General features: G+C 36.3%; 1 protein-coding gene across 36 annotated transcripts in view; it reads right to left on the reverse strand.

Moving 5' to 3' along the window:
* Positions 1-16924, reverse strand: part of RBFOX1 (RNA binding fox-1 homolog 1) — a 919785-nt gene that overhangs the window by 275298 nt on the left and 627563 nt on the right. For 3 of the 36 annotated variants that reach the window (XM_074885633.1, XM_074885634.1, XM_074885648.1), the window contains exon 1: positions 15747-16133. The exons of 29 other annotated variants lie outside the window; for them this stretch is intronic. In XM_074885633.1, the coding sequence (XP_074741734.1) occupies positions 15747-15890 (144 nt within the window). In that variant the 5' untranslated portion in view covers positions 15891-16133. Of the gene's footprint in view, positions 1-15746; positions 16134-16924 lie in introns of those variants that run through there. 4 more of the 36 variants (XM_074885629.1, XM_074885613.1, XM_074885619.1 and 1 more) reach the window with 3 other exon arrangements.

The following is a 16924-nucleotide window of genomic DNA, read 5'->3' on the forward strand; positions in this document are numbered from 1 at the left end:
CTATTGTCCAGGATCACTCAGAAAAGTTAGCTGCAGAACTGGAGGAAAATACTACTGCTTTAACTACCACGAGTCATTTTTGACATGCATACATTACTACTTATTCACACCACCAAAGATGTGTTGCAAAGGTCTTCACTATGTTTCTTATGTCTTAATGAGCACTGCATTGCTTTCCTCTTCTTACAGAGTTCCATACTGGCTTTTATCCCATAATTCCCATTGGCTTGATAGGGTACCAAATCAGTTATATTTTCACTGTTGGCTTCTTTGAGAACAAACTCTTGCCCATCTTCAGGCTACTTTAGATATCTTTCGCTACTCTGCTCTTGAATATATCTGACATTTTTTAAAAAGCTGAGATAAGCCTCCAATCCATGTGAAGTTAAGCAGTTTTGAAAATTTTGTATGGAATGTAGAGCAGACACTTTCAAGATCTTGTGCTTGTCTGACATAGCCAAATTGCTGAAAATGACATACATTCCAATGGCATAAATGATAAGCAGTATCACATATATCCTTATTTAGAAAAATGTCAGGCTACATATATGAATTTCACAAAATATGTATTACTATCATAGTTCCACATATCTTCCTTAATCTCATTCATTTATTCTCCTCTTTCATGTGCTGGATATAAGGTGCCCAAGAAATATGTATTTTTGCATGTATTTTGCCAACAGGTAGGAGCAGGCTGTAATCTTCCCCTTGGGGTACATTCATTTGCAAATACAGACCAGCAACAACAAAACATATTTTTCCACGCAAATCGGGAACAGACTGACTTCTAATCAATATCCACTCTTAATTAATCCTATTGATATACCCAAGCAATGCCATGGTAGATCATCATCCATTCCACACAGGATTTTTGCCAATACTTGAGCACACCACCAGTCGTACCCGGTATCAGTTCATGGCCATCTTCTTGTTGACACCAACGTGCATAAAACAGGATCTCAGGAATATAACAGTGTATTCTAGAACAGACAAGCCACCTTCCTGTCACTGTCATCTATCAGGCTTTGGCTGTATGGAGATGATAGATAGCAACATATTTTTATTGCCAAATTTGGCCAAATGGACTTCTCTTTATTGCTATAGTAAGGCTACTCTGATTACTGTATCATAGGAAGCTATGACTTCTTCTTGACCCCAGTTAGCACATTCATTATTCATCAAAGTACAGTTTTCATTTGCTTCCCTTGGGAACAGCTGAGCGTCACTGTGAGGATCTCACAATACAACTTCACCCCCTTAATACACTCGGGATTTGCTGACAAGTAACAGCTCCTCATTCCCCTGAGTAAAGTTCATATTAATAGGACTGCACGGTGAATCATGAGATGGTATTAAATCATGCCTCCTGCCTGTATAAATACATCATTCAAGCACCCCACTATGCCAAGTGCAACGGTTTGATTGCAGAAACCAGCATAGGGTAGATATCCTAAGTGAGCAGGGTGCCTTGGAAAAAATAACCTATTCAAACCCCAAAATAATAAAGACCCTACAGGTCTTGAAAGGGATCAGAGGAAATTTCTGTTCACAACTGACGTTTCATATTTTCCAGAGATAAAATATCAAGACTTGAAGGCATTAGATATAATACAAGCCATAATTGAGCTCTATTCAAGACAATATTTTTTAAGTCCTGAAGTTTAGCCAAGAACTACAAGCTAGGAACATCCGAGGAAGGCAGGATTTGGCTGAAAGTATTAGAAGGCACATTTGATATAAAATTTGCCTCCAAATCAGAATACCACAAAGTTAAGAAAGCTTTTTCAACTTCATTGCTACTTTATGTCCAAACTCAATTCAGTCTCATAGGTCTCTCCTAATGCAACTGTTTGGAAACACTTAATCCCACGTTCAGCAATTCAACCACCACTCCTAAACTCAGTATGATGTTTCACAGGTAGCTGCTGTGCCTTACCAATAATCCAGCCAACAGGTTACAGAGCACAGTAGTACCTGCCTTTTACTGAGATGGGTCAGATCTCTTCTGCCCATAATCTGAGGGTCTGTGACTGAGGTCAAGTCAATGTCAGTGGAATTGCTCTGGCACTCCCTGCAGGCATCTTCATGTAAACAGCTAGTCCACTCGAAAACTACTTTGAAAGAATAAAGTTCCCTGGATTAAGCTTCAACAAAACTTTCTGATAATACAGCAAATAGATCCCACCTTAAAGAATCACACCATGTCTTTTCTTTCCTTGCCTCCCCCAAAAGCTCTTAGACAATTTCTACTTATTCATTACACATTCCAGAGCTAAATACCTGTTCTACCAAACAGGTGATTTTCTTCAGCAAGCACAGTGGATGCTGAATTCACGTGCATACTTGATTCCAAATGTTCTCTCTCACAACAACTTCCTCAGGGCAATGTAAACCTATGGGGATTGTGCTACTGATCAGAGTAGCAGAAAAGGATAGAATAAGCACGGAAGGACAGAAAACCATAATGCTGTTGTATTAATGCCAGGTGGTAAGAGCCTTTCCTGTCATCCACTTATCAACTTTTTTACTTTTGGCTAATTCCATTTTATATTAGAAGGGAATAAAGAAAGGATGGCCTTTTTAATCTCACCTTCATTTAGGTTTTAATCAACCTTTGTCAGTGCACTCGGAGTGCACCAGCAAAGGACTAGTGTAAATTTGTGCAGAGAAGAAGGAGATCAGAAGAGGATTATTTCTATTTTTATTGAAATCAGTACTTTAGCTGACTTTAACTGATATTAAGGTTATTAGTTGGATACAAGTAAGATTTTATTGCTCCAAGAAATGAGACAAAGTAGGCTCCTTCTAAGACCTGAGATGTGCCCAGTTCTCCTGCAGTGCAACACAGGAGGATCAGACAACAAAAATAAACTCTCTTAGAACATCTTACCTTTTCTGAAGATTTTTCAACAGTGATTAGTCCCTAACCAGAAGAAATGGAACCCATGATACTGTTTAGTAAAAAAGCAAAACACCAGAATGGGCATTACTAAACAACAAGAAATGAAAAAAATGAAAATAAGAAATGTAATATTCCCCTACAAGTTCTGACTTGTGTTGCTCAACAAACAGGAACTGTACTGAAAGATCATATCCTGTTGTTCCCACAAACATACCTTTTGCACGTCTGGATTGCTATTGCTACATCTGAAATGCTATTACTGGAACATGTCTCTGGTATTGCAGTGACAGAAGTGCTACATAGCTGCTTCTACAGAACTGTCAGATTTCAGGATAATTAATGAGTCAACTGGGACTAGTGAATTCTTATAGAAATTATTTTCAAAGATTTTTATAATTACCTCAATTTTTTTCTTAATGATAGGTCTCCTTCACAGCCTGCTTCCTTAGATGCTTGTGTAATCTAGTACTGCTGCATAAGCAATGAAAGTTAACAAGTTTTGCTGTTGTCTACTGATCTATTTGGCCACTTGTGGTACTAGTAAAAGAGTTACATTTCCTGAGTTCTTATCCTCTGCTCTTCAGCCCTGATTAGCTCTTTAAGATCATACAAACCAAACACTGAACAGTTTTGTGCTCTACAGCGCTAATTCCTCACGAAGCTACGCAAATAACCAGACGCCGTCTGCTCTAACTCAGTTTCCTTCGTAATTCTGGGAAGGTAACTTTCCCTCAGAGTTTCCATAAACCAGTTTCAAAGTTCATTTTCTGCTGGAAGTGGGCACACACCACTTGTATAATTTTACTGCAAGTAAGCACTTCAAACTATTCTCAAGCAAAACAGCAAAGCCAAGGATAACATCCCTAGTGGAAGTCAATAAACTGTGTTGATCTACCCCAGCAGAAATTCTGATCTTCGTTTTCTTTCCCATTAAAATTCATCTCTGCATTGCACACCAGAAAAAAGCCCGTGAATACTCCATTTCCATGCATGCATTTGAAGACACCTTTGGTTGGTTATATACAAACATATATGTTCATTTAGAATGAGCAGTTCCTAAGAGACACACCCTAGCAAACCATTTAGCAATAAACATTATAGAAAAAAACAAACAAAACCACAGTTCCTCCCTGCCCCGCAGTGGGTTTCTGGAAACACCTTGAAAATAAAATTCCCTGCAAACAGCATTACCCTGGCATTCCTTTGTTTTTTAGGAAACTGTATTTAGAAGTTCCTGTTTGAGTTTCCATTTGGCACATGTTTGGGGAGAGTCAAAACGGCAAGTGTAATCCTCCAGATCTGTGGAGGAGCATTTACTGACACCTGAAGGAACAGATTTGAACTCCCCGTTTTACATTCACATCTTTTGCTGTTGATGCACATGGAGAGGTGAGAGGGAGGTTATGAAGCATTTCTAACAAGCCCTTGCACAGAAAAAGTAAGGAATTTTCCTTCTATGCTAAAAACCAAATGCCATTTTGCAAAATTACATTTAAACAAGCACCTGGAACACCAGCCATGCATGACTGTTAATAATACATACTATTCTGAGTAAATATGCTTATAATTTTTTTCCCCCTTTGAATTCAGTTCTTTATGTATATACAAGGGGTAGTTTAGTTCATGTTAAAATGACATTAAACAACTTCATTTCAACGGAAAACCTGTGTACATAAAACCACATTACATTCACAGCATTTCGAAGGCCTCAAACGTGCACATGTAAGAAACAGCTCTAGGACAGCTGTAGCTCTATAATGGCATACAGTGGCAGCTCAATAGCCATGAAAATACTACAGACTCATGTTCCTCCTTTTTAATGTAACATTTTTAATAGGTGACTTTCTGCAATGATAAAAGCTATAGAAGGATTAATTTCAGAATTTCTTTATCATTAGTGTCTGGAAAATTTTCTTCTACATTTTATTTCTGAGGCAAAACCAATCATATGCTATGTAGTAGGAATTTTTCAGTGATTTACCTTAATCCGCCCAGAGGGAGTATAGTGGACATCAGTGTTACATAAAGAAACGTAAAACAGTTGACAGGTACATTAAAGCAAAGTAAAAAAAATTAAAACTGATAATGAAACAAGCACCCTTCTAACAGGAAATCTATCTGTAGAAGAGTGAAGTTCTACAGTGTCATCTCCCTGCTCGTACAGTACAACTTCTCTTGGCAGGGGAGTACCGAGGGTGGTTCTGCCCTGAGTAAGATTTGTGAGAGTCTGAGCATTGCCTTCCCCAACTGATGCTCTGGTAACAGTGTAAACTTCTACTCCAAAATAATTCAGATTAATTAATACTTTTATCAGTAAGAGTTCATCAGCAGCTGCTTCAGTAATAAATGAAAGTTAATACACATTTCTAAATTTTGTACTAGCATTCACAATCCAGAGCATTATTTCAATGTAAAACGTATGGTGAAAGCAATTTAGCAGTGGTGAAATCAACTTAATCCATATATTATAAACTATAAATTCACTATTAAATAAAAACTGCCCGAGATCACCATACATTATTTAATGGAGTAGCATTTATTCAACCAAAATAAAAGATTATTGTGCAAATACTAGACAACTAATTACATAACGTACCTTTACAGAATTATATAATATGGGTGCAGCCTGTTTCCCTGTTTTCTGTTTGAAAAATAGATTGTTTAATAACCCATCAAAGCTATCTGTAAACCAAGGGAACAATAGAGCAGATGTTGACTGTTGTCTTGTGCCTTGCAGACATAATTAAATACAATGAAACACTCACACACCCAAATAATAGAGGACAAACAAATAAAAAAATGGTACTCTATAAACATAAACCTCATTTACTGGGCACCTGTCCTATATTAATCTGTGATATTTGAACCAGTGATAAACATGGAAAAGAAGGTATTTATCTGCTTTCAGACTACAGAACAAACTACAAACAAAAAATCTGTCTCGGTCTTAAGTAGCTTTAACTTCTGCAATACTGATTCCCACATTGTTGACTTTCATAAAGCTAGGAGGGAGACACATTTGCTGTTATAACAAAGCCAGGACAGGGCAGTCACATTTTCTGTAAGCAAAACCTTCATGTATGAGTGACTCTGAATTATCCAAATAGACTAAAACCACTGTGCCTGCTGTGTAATACAAAGTCCTAAGATTCTCCTGGAAAGCCAGATTCCCCTTAACTGCAAAACACATTCCCTTTAATTATTTTCTACCCCCCTGCCCTTTTGTAAAACAGTAATGGAAAGTAAAGGTTAGATACCATAAGTATCAAACCAAGTGTTTATTTTGTAAAAGTGTCCCATAGCATTGTTCAATACATACTTTCTTTATTAATATCAATATGGATTCGCTATTTGAAAAGAATCACTACGTAAACTAATACAAAATTAAGTACCCAATCCTACAGTTGCCATTAGGAAACAAAGTTTCCAGATGAAAAAACAACTTAGAAAATTAACACTCAGAGTTATTGCAAAAGACCACAGAAGGATTTTTTAGCTAATAAAAAATTGTCTTGTTTTTAAAATAAGTGCTTTAATAGGTGTTATTAATTTTTATTTTAAATATAAAATTGCTTTGTTTACTGCAAACATTTTCCCTTTACATTTTATTTTATTATTTCTAAGAAACAAGACAGAATATAATGTGATCTGCATCTCTTTAGGTTAATAAAACCATGCTAGCCTCTTTCCATAGACACCACCATAAAGCATAAATACCAAATGGAAAACAAATGGAAGTATAATGTGACTGTGAAGCAAACCAATCAACCCTAAAACAGCTGAGATAGATCTCATCCAGTAGTTCATTCATTCTTTATAGAAAAGAAATGAAAATATTCCTAGGTGAATCAGATTAAAAAAAGAAAAAAACCCAACCACCCTCAGCAGCTCTGAAAGGTTGTAAAGCACTAAATTCCTTTGATTTATGAAGGCAGCATCCACCGTATTGAGCAAAACAACTCAGCATGCCGGGACCCTTTTCGCTGAAATTCCTTTATTAACACAACCTGGCTCTGCTAGTGAACAAAAGCAGTGGTGCGGTGTGTATAAATCATTAATACTATGCTGTGCAATGGCTGAATTTCCTGTGCGAGCTGGAAAGCCTTCCTGCACAACAGGGATTTTGGGGTTGGAATTGGCTGCTATGAAATGTACTTCATCATTCTCCGTGCTTGACGCTTCCCAATAGCTTTGTACTTTTCCTCTCCTTTTTCTCCCCCAAGTCCAGCAACTGCAATAGAAATTTATTGGATTTTATGTCTGCAAATAAAGGAAAAGGAAAGAAGCAAGCAAGCCCATTTAGAAGTAGAATTCTTTTCCCTTCATTTAAAGACAGGTTGTGTTCAAATAAAATCTACTACTAATGAAAAAATATTGAATTTTTAGATGTTTGGTTTACCACTTTAAACTGAAAAAAACTACTGAAAGTGGGGTTAGTCTTAACAAAACAAAAAAATCAACTACCACTGAAAAGCTGACTCCTCTCCAAATGAGGTAATTTTCCATTGGAGCATTTTTTAATTTTTTTTAAGAGCAAGCGGAAAGAAGGGCAATATCTGGGCACAAGGAACTCCTGAAGTCAGCTTTATCAGTGTTTTTACTTTAGGTGTACCAAAAATCTTTCCACAGAGCAACAGGCAATTTCATGTGCATGTGCTAAGCTGGAAAAGATGGTAGCAGTGGGAAAGGAAAACGAACCAAAACTCTTGGAATTGCAAGTTCTGAACACTGCCGTGTTTTTGCAGCAACACACACTGAACTTGGATAGGGAACATCAAAACTACTTATCTTGCCTCTGAAGTACATGCAATACAATGAAGTTGAATGTTTTTTCAAACTTTGAAATGAAATAGCAGTCCTTATAAAACATTCTGCACTAAAATATTCCTTTCAGGGCTAGACACAGAAAAACCAGAGAGTATGACAGAGAGAGAGTAATGCTGAAAAAGCAGTCTCAAACCATATGCTACCGATCAGGAAAAATGACACACATTATAAAGGTAACTAAGGTTACAATCAGTCTTTCAGCTAGGCCAGAGCATGATTCCGAATGTATCGGGCATCAGCACCACCGACAAACGAATTTATCGCCATGTAAGCAGTAAACATTTAAGACACTTGGAATGCAGTTTTGCAAAAGTGAACAAGGTAAAGTCAGAAAAGGGAAACATTCCACTGTGCCATTTTACACTTATGCAGCCATCCGGCAGACTAAAGATTACAAGAATAAGCCTGCAATGCATGCAGAAGTCCCTCTGCATTACACAATAATGACATTCTGAACGGAAATAAATGAAGCCCCTGCAGTGCTATTCTGTCAGCTTTTGAAAGTAAATAACTTCGCTTCTGACAAGAGAGAGACATTTTTTTCCTCCTCCTGCCACAGAGCATTAATTGAGCTATGCAGCCATGTAACATCCCAGAGATAGGACTAATACATGACATGGAAAAAAGCTCAAGAAAGGACACTCATTGAATGTATGGGCTCCCTGACTTCTTTTCACCCCCAAGATTTCACACTAGCTCTGTTTTGACAAGATCTTGGTCTCTGGGAGAACTTTTAACAGGTTTCTTGTCTCCCTGTGCAATGCTTACTGAAACACATTTCAAGCAAATATCTTATGAAAGACAGTGCCATTATGAAAACACAAGCTTATATTTTAAAACTCCTGATCACTCCTTGTTTGTGATGAAAGTTTCATGCCCATAATCAAAACCTGTAATTAACTATTTAAATTATAGAAGGCTTACTGGCCACAGCAGAGATAATGAAGATAGCTATAAAAAAGAGGCCATAAGAAGGAAAACCAAAGAAACAGTCTTCAAAACTACATAATAATAATTAATGTTAGTGCAACTCACTAAGGAATTGAGGCAAGGAGTGTCGTAACTGTAAGTATATACACACCTCCCATGTATGAGATGATACTATTAAATTTATGCACAGTTACAAAAAAGGCATATTCAAGATGTTACAGATAGGAAGACCAACAATTTTTGGTGTATTTTGATATAAAGGGTCAAAAGGTAAATTTAAAATTGGTTTAAGATGAAAGCACTTGCATTCTTATTCATGAGCATCTGAACATCTGAAGTATTTCATTTCTAAAGTACCACACACTTCCTTTCCATATCTGGGGAAAAAGTAAAAATCAGTGACTCACTCTGTACAAAAAATAATTCACTGAATGCTTCAGTTCTTACTACAGTATCTAATTTTGATTCTGCATGTGTTCAACACAACGAGAAAGAGAAGGATCAAAACACAGTGAGATCTCTCCACAGCTGGAGCCTGCTATAGTGCAAAAGACCAAAGGCCCAACTACAACTAGTCAGGATACTACAGACATTAGATATGCTCTTTTCTCTAATTAAATTCACTGGGCTGCTGCACTGACAGAGTAGGAGGGGAAGCGAAATGTAAAAGAAGTCAATGGCACTGCATTAGGAAACTCAGAGGTAAATGAGCAATGCTACCAAAGAAATGACAGGAGTTTCTCAGGAGAGCTCTTGTACTACGCATCACACTTTAAAACTGATAAATCAACCACACATATACCTTTAAAAGGCAGGAAAGCTTGAAGGATTCTTAGAGGGTGTTGACTTCTCCCTTCCACTAACATTATTCTAACTCTATAAAGCAAGGTGATAAATTCTAGTGTCACAATTTTCATCACTTTCATTTATACTACCTATTAAATTAACATGATCATAGTATTTATTTACCAGTTCAGAAATACACACATTGAAAAACAAAAAACTTTATAGTCTAGTATTGCACGGCTACCTGTCAAAAAAAAAAATCTAAAGGAAGCTGAATGAAATATCTACTAGTTGCCCTGAGAAAAACCCCTGCTTACATAACCACCACACACTTTCCTTGGCATAACATACCACACCACATATTTTTTCAGAAAATAACCATCCATATACATATTTAGCAAACATCAATGAATAATGACAACTTACAAATAGCCCACAATAGAAAATCCCGCCATCACTTCTCTAAAATGTTCAGAGAGCCCAGTTATAAAAACAACGCTTCTAAGCCAAAAATATTCACCTGGTTCTGCCACATGGAAGTTCCTTTGCAACTGCTCTTGCTCTTATATTCCAAAGTAGCAAATAACCTTCTTAACCGATTCTGGTTGGTTGGGGGGTTTTTGTGTTTGGCGTTAGTTCGGGGTTGGGTGTTTTGTTTTGGTTTGTTTTTTCCCTTCTAATAATTAAAGAAGGCAGTACTTAACTGAAGCACCTCCTCTCGCTATGGTGAGAAAAGACTGACCTTGTTTGACAATGCTGTAAATGCCCCAAACTAGGTCTTATTCAGAATCAGTACTGCTATAGCACTTGATCTCTAAGCCACTTCTCATTAGGCTCTGGAAAACAGCAGAACAGCTCTTATGAGACAAAAGATATGTAAGCATATAAATTTGTCTTGCATCAGAGGTGGAGTCTCAAATACCAACTTCAAAGTTTATTGGTGAATACCAATCAATTTTATTTACCCTAATTAAAATAAACAGCACATCAAGACTGCATTCCTTACTTCCACATTAACAGTACTTCTGGATGCAACAATTACACTCCCACCTTTTGAGGTCCATTTCATTCACACACTAAAATTCCCAAAGAGTGCTGCACTGCCCCCTTTGTGCAAATGCATCCACATGATACTGTTTGTAGCATGGTAATTCCTTCTTTTCTTTTAACAGAGTACTATAATTTGTCTGATAAAGTACATTTTTCTACCCTACACATATGAATAAACAAGCACTATGTTTCTCCTGGGGCAGTGAAACTGGTTAAATGAATCAGAAAACCCTGAAAAGATTGCCTACCCTCAGTCCATCAGCTACTGGACAATTATTCAAGGCCCAGCTGTAAGAAAAACAGATGGTGAGTGAGCATTAGTAACGTGGACTTCTTTTCACTCATGCAGTCATAAGCCGAGGTTGTATGTTCTCACGTGAAAATTGCCATGAAATAGCAGACTGAGGAACAAAACTGTGCAAAGACTCCAATTTGTAAGCTTACAGATGCTTAAAATTTTCATGAGCTAAAGTCAGATTAACTGATTTTACAGGAGAGCCAGAGTGAGTTACTATAAACGGACTAGGTAAAGAAAGGCACTGTTCTCATGATAGGTTTAAACAGTGTCATCATAAAAGTCAGTTATTGAATTCAACTAACATTCCTGATCCTTTGAAGACTCACTAAAGTATAAAATGCAAAAGACACATACTTAGAACTGCAATGGTGGTATTCAGCAATAGATGTGCTTGTGCTCTACAAAAAGATAAACCGTATCCAGGAGTTGTTCATCCATTTTAATTCTTTACACAATTTTAGCACAAAGATAATCTGTTCTAATCCTTATTCCATTATTGACACTATTGACTACATCAATTGAAAATGCCACCAAATAAATCAACGTTGAATTAAGCCGTGAAGAAAGAATGTGATAAAAAGTCCTTCAGACTCCTATAAATCATCAGATCCAGAAGCATGACACAAGTAACTGAGTGGGGAATTCAGCTTTTCTCCATAGTCATAATGCTTAAGGCCCAAATAAAATTACACTAATTTACCATGTAAGCACTAATGGAATAGCTGGGGTAGAGATGGAGGGTTTGTTGGTTTTTGTTTTGTTTTCATGGTGGATTCTTTTCACCATCGATATGAGAGCTGTACCGTGAACTACTTTCTTGTTAAAGACAGAAAAGGTTGATATTGAAGTTTTAGTTCAATTGTTTTCGATCTGTGAATGTCCACTATGAGCAATTGCTCCATTTAAGAGGAATTACCCTTTGTACAAACCACTTCACTATTTAAAACAAAGCACATCTATCATCATTAAACAGAAAAAAAAATTACCAATTTTAAAATAATGGTAGCAGCACTGTACACTATGAAATGGAATATAATGTGATGTTTCAAAACAACACTTGACTTTGTTAATTTACTTAGAAAATACCAAATAAATAACCCTATGTCCAGGAAAACACGTATCATAGGGAAATACCAGTTAATAGAACTAAGCCTCCATTAATATACGCTAAATCCCAATTTACAAGCAGTCAAAATTTTACTGCAAAAATTACTTCATGCTAGTATTTGATGTAAGCTGGTGGTCAGAAATTATTTCTGGTATTGATGTGTCTTATTAAGGGGGAGAAGAGAAAATAGATGTATTTAGCTGTTTCTAACACCATAAAATACTACCAAATGATAGGGTGCACTACAGATCCAAGTTCCCTTTTCCTGTATCTTTAAATATTGACAGTAGGTAAAATTCTAACCCAAATGCATCTACACTTCTCCCAGTTATCCTTATCTTTATAATGACGCAGTAAAAACTTCCAAATAAAACCATATATCTTCCTTCTGTTCATTGCTGTCACTGATACAGTCATTTTGGATTTAATGTTGTTTGAAAGCTCTTTCTGGATTTCTAAAGTTAGAAGCATCTTAGTAAGACAACATCCAATTAATTTCAGACCACTTCAAACAGCTTAACTAACTCAGAAGCATCCTTCAGTATAGGTTGGCTTTTTCAAGTGAATATCTTATTGACACTTAATCTATAATGTGAACTAGGCCCCTGTACTTTATTTATTTTCAACTTTATTTTCAACAGTTAAACTTTAAATGTTTCTAGGTAAAGCATCCTGTATGCACAAACTCTTTTTAAAAATTTCAGTTCCTCACTTAGCTCTTAAAACATTATATATCTGTGTGATCTGGAAGATGTCAGAGCAAATACTCGTTTCTGACACTGGACAAAGTAGTAGAGCACTTCTGTGGGTACACTGTGGAAAACAATTTATCCATTTATACTAAACACATTGAGCAAGCGGTGTTAGTTTAGCAAGTAAATCATGGCCAATTTTAAATGACTACCAAAACACAGATTTTTCCCAAACGATTAATACAGCTCCACAGAAAAGCACCATCCTCATGGCTACCTAAATATTTATTGACAGGAAGACTGGTTTGCCCATCCTGAGGAGAACGTAATGCCTTCTCTAGCCTTTCATGAAAGACATATATTCAATTATAAAACTTATATGTGACAAAATACTAGCGTATTCAGCAGACGTACACAAAAATAGCGAGTAATTTTTCTCACAGATTCTAAATAGATGGTAAAGTTTAACAGCCAAGAGAGAGCTCGGTTGTAATACAGATGTCTGAATACATTTTAACTGAGGTACAAGGGAGCAGACATATCTGAAGCACAATTTCTAGAGGAAGAAAATACTCTGCTCTACAGGGTCACATAATGTCTATATACTGCTAGTCACAGGGTCCACAGGCAGGGGGGAATCACTGGTTATTAAGTCACCAGATAAAGCTTTTAGATTACCAGTATTTAAGATCAATAGACAACTTTATAGAGTGAGAAAAACATTTACAGTTTCACTGAAATAGTAATATTTGCACTAAATATACAAAACATGGGTATTTTTATAGGTTTGCTAGAATTTATCAGATATGGGAAAAATTGAAAAAAAAAAATCAAGTAGACTGCCATGGTAAAAGTTTATTAATGTTTTGCAAAAATATAAAACACTTCTTATCCTTTCCTATTTAAAACCAGAACCATGCTATGTTAGCTTTGTAGGTAATGTCACCAGGGTACTACCTTCCTGCCTGAATAATTCTGAGATAAAGTAACATTGCTTCTAAAGCAATACTTATCCAAATACATAAAATAATAAGTCATATCTGAATTAAGATGATAATTATCTGACTTCCTAGGAATCCAGAATAACTAAAATACCAACCAGCAGTCAAAAGAAGCAACAAGCACAGGATTTTGAACCTGCCACAATTATCATCAGGAATTCAGATGACTTTTTAACTTATATATAATTGTGATTAGTAGAGGCAGAATGATTCTAAACTGACAGTGGGATTAACCAGCTAGGAAAGCCAACACTTTAAAAAAAAAATACTTTCAGTGTGGCAGTTAATCCACTTAAAGAGTTAAAAATTATCCGCTAGATATAGCACTTTGTAAAGTGCATTAGCAATCACTTCTCATCTTTCTCTCAAATGGAAGAGATGGAATTGAATTCACTATTTTAAAGTAATCATTATGGTTGCACAGTTTCTTAAACCTTAAAGCAGTGCCATACTACAGATGTGTTTGCATAATGATACTGCAATAGCTCACACAGGAAGGTTGTTATAGCACCTAACCTCATCTTTATGTTACCCTTTATCAGCTCCTTGTGTGGCCATGTTGACCTCTCACCTTAATTCACATTTTTCCTTTCAAAAGCTGGATCTTTAACATAAAAATTGTTGTTTGGCAAACTCAGAAGAAGAAATCCAACAAAATACAGGAGTACATTTTGTATACAAACAGTAAGTGCATAAGTCACACCGGATCATTAAAGCTGATCTATAAATGTAATTTCCAAAACGTATCCAGAATACAGAACTACTAAGAACATACATTTTAGTTATGACATGCAATTTATTTAAATAGTAAACACACCATATTTATCTGATGCAAATTTTAATTGCAGACACATGAATCCCTCCCACATACATGTATAATCTAGGGCGTATACAAGAATCTTTTATTATGCACTCCCGTGCCGGAAGTCAGAAATGGTTTATACTACACTATTGAAGGAAAAAAAAAATGCTACAGAAGGGTTTATATCCTGCAAATACTTGAGTTCTGTTCTTTCAGCAGTAATAGAAAACAAATATTCTGAAAGGAAAATAAGCTTTTAATCTATTTTATTTAATCTTTAGGTAAAAACAGAATTACTGTAAAACATCTTTCAGGCATTTGTAAATACAGAAATAAAGTTAGAGACTGTTTCATGGAAGTCAATATGAATATAAACTATTGTAGTGGAAGCTGGAAGAAATGTCCCTATTTGTTACAGTAGGCACAAGAATTTTTCTCCCTGAAGTTTCAGCAGAAAGTAACAGAATAAATAGGATTATTCATTTTTGCATGATAACATATTTCTGTCTTGGCTCTACATACTTACTAGATGACTCCCTATAATGGTGGACTCAGTTATAACATAGAGAAGTAGAATACAATGATGATTCCAAAATACTAGTTTAAAAATAATGTGTTATTATCTAGTTATTTGTTTCATGTTATAACAGAGAGAAGGTACCAAATGGTAAATAATTTAGGGAGAGGGAGGGGTGGAAATACTTAAAAAAACCCCTAGAAGCAAGAATTATATGAAATTAATTTTAAAAAATTCTTAAAAATGGACTAGAAATTGATATTGTTTTGCTGATATCAGAATTTTTTAAAAACCCATTCCAATATACTTCAGAGATAGAAGTATTAATTCTGCACAGATATAGCTTCAAAAAAATCTTTTTCCCCCTTTTTTTTTAGTGAACTAAAAATCAGCTTGATTTTAATCAGCAGCATGTTTCAACACAGACTTAAAATTCCTGGCTTCAAAGAAGGCTTAAACAAAATTGCCATTGGGCACATTTACATTAGAAGTATAATTTATGCCTGCAAGTGAATAAAGAGCTGTCCTTTATGGCTGAAACTCTGCTACAGTATCCACAAGAAATGCAGTCAAAGTACTGTGTTAAATATCTATAAAGAGCATCAACAAAGACATTGCAAAAAAAAAAAAAATATGCAAAGGCTTGATGCTCAGTTAAAACATATTTTCTACTCACTCTCACCATTCTTAAGTGCAGGCACAACATTCACTCCACACAGTGGGAGACATTTATACAGTCTATTCACACGAAAAATATTTCCAAGATTACAAATCCCCCAAACGATGCTGACAAAGCAGGCACTATAGGAAAAGAAAAAGTTAAGCAAACTTACCTGCTGTAAGTACATAAAAGTCAAGGCACAGGAGAGCTGGGGACACATGCCCACATTCGGCAGTGCCACGCAGGTTGCACCCGTAAGGGGATGCTGCATGGTGTTGCTCTGAAGTCTACGTAGAACAAGTGAGGGGGCTTGCATGCAAGCACGTTTGCCCTATCTTGTCACTACGTTTTTTTTTTTTTCCTTTTGATTATTTAAGTGAGAAACAGTATTTCTCGAATGCCTTTTTTTCCCCAGCGCTAGATCCCTACATTCATTTGTCAGCTAAGGCAACTTGGTAGATTTAAACTACGAATTTTTAACAGAGAGAAAAAAAAGAAGACACAGCCTGCAGCCTATTGATGAGCAAATGGAACTTCCTCAATGACAGAGAGAGCTGAAGCTTGTCTCACTACAGTAGCTGCTGACTAGTAGAGAGAGAGATTGACTCAGTGAGGCTCAGTCGGCTGGTGCTGATGCTGCACAGCTTCTCATTTGTCAAATGGGTCCTAGGGCAGGGTCTTTACCACTCACCAAAATTCAAATACTGCATTTTAAAAATCCCTGGAGAGGATAGGGAAGGAGAGAAAGTGAGCGCGCTGTATCACAGGCATCCATGAGATCTGGGCAATTAGTGTCATTGCCCAGCTGGGACTGAATGCCTGTTATGATTCTGCACGCACACATACACACTCACACACACACACACTATTTTTTTCCTCCCAGGACTCACACCTGACATAAAAAGGGCTTTCCCCTTCTCAGAACAAAAGTATGAAGCACAAAGTGGGGAAGGGAAAGAATCTTGGCTAGTTAAGAGGGTTCCAGCAAATATACAGTGCTATCAGTAACCGAGCTTTTTAAAAATACAAATTCTTTTTATATCTATGTTTCATTCATCATCTAGTTTCCCAGAGAAGCCTATAAAAGCGTTACAGCAAAACTGTGAAATATCTGTGTAACCACTGCAGCAGAAACACTAGGAATGAAATAAAATCCTATGGCACGCTGTGTCTACTTTGCTGGGGGGAGGGGAGCAGGCTCAGATAAAGACTGTATCTTAAAATTGGTCTAAAACCCATCTCATCTAAAATTACAAATTTATTTGACAGCTAGTCAATCTATTATAAAGGACTGCCCTATCAGGTTACATGGAAAAATTACATTTGCAATTTTCAGAATTTAATGTTTAC

This window comes from Strix uralensis, chromosome 16 (assembly GCF_047716275.1).
Source record: "Strix uralensis isolate ZFMK-TIS-50842 chromosome 16, bStrUra1, whole genome shotgun sequence".
Lineage (NCBI taxonomy): Eukaryota > Metazoa > Chordata > Aves > Strigiformes > Strigidae > Strix > Strix uralensis.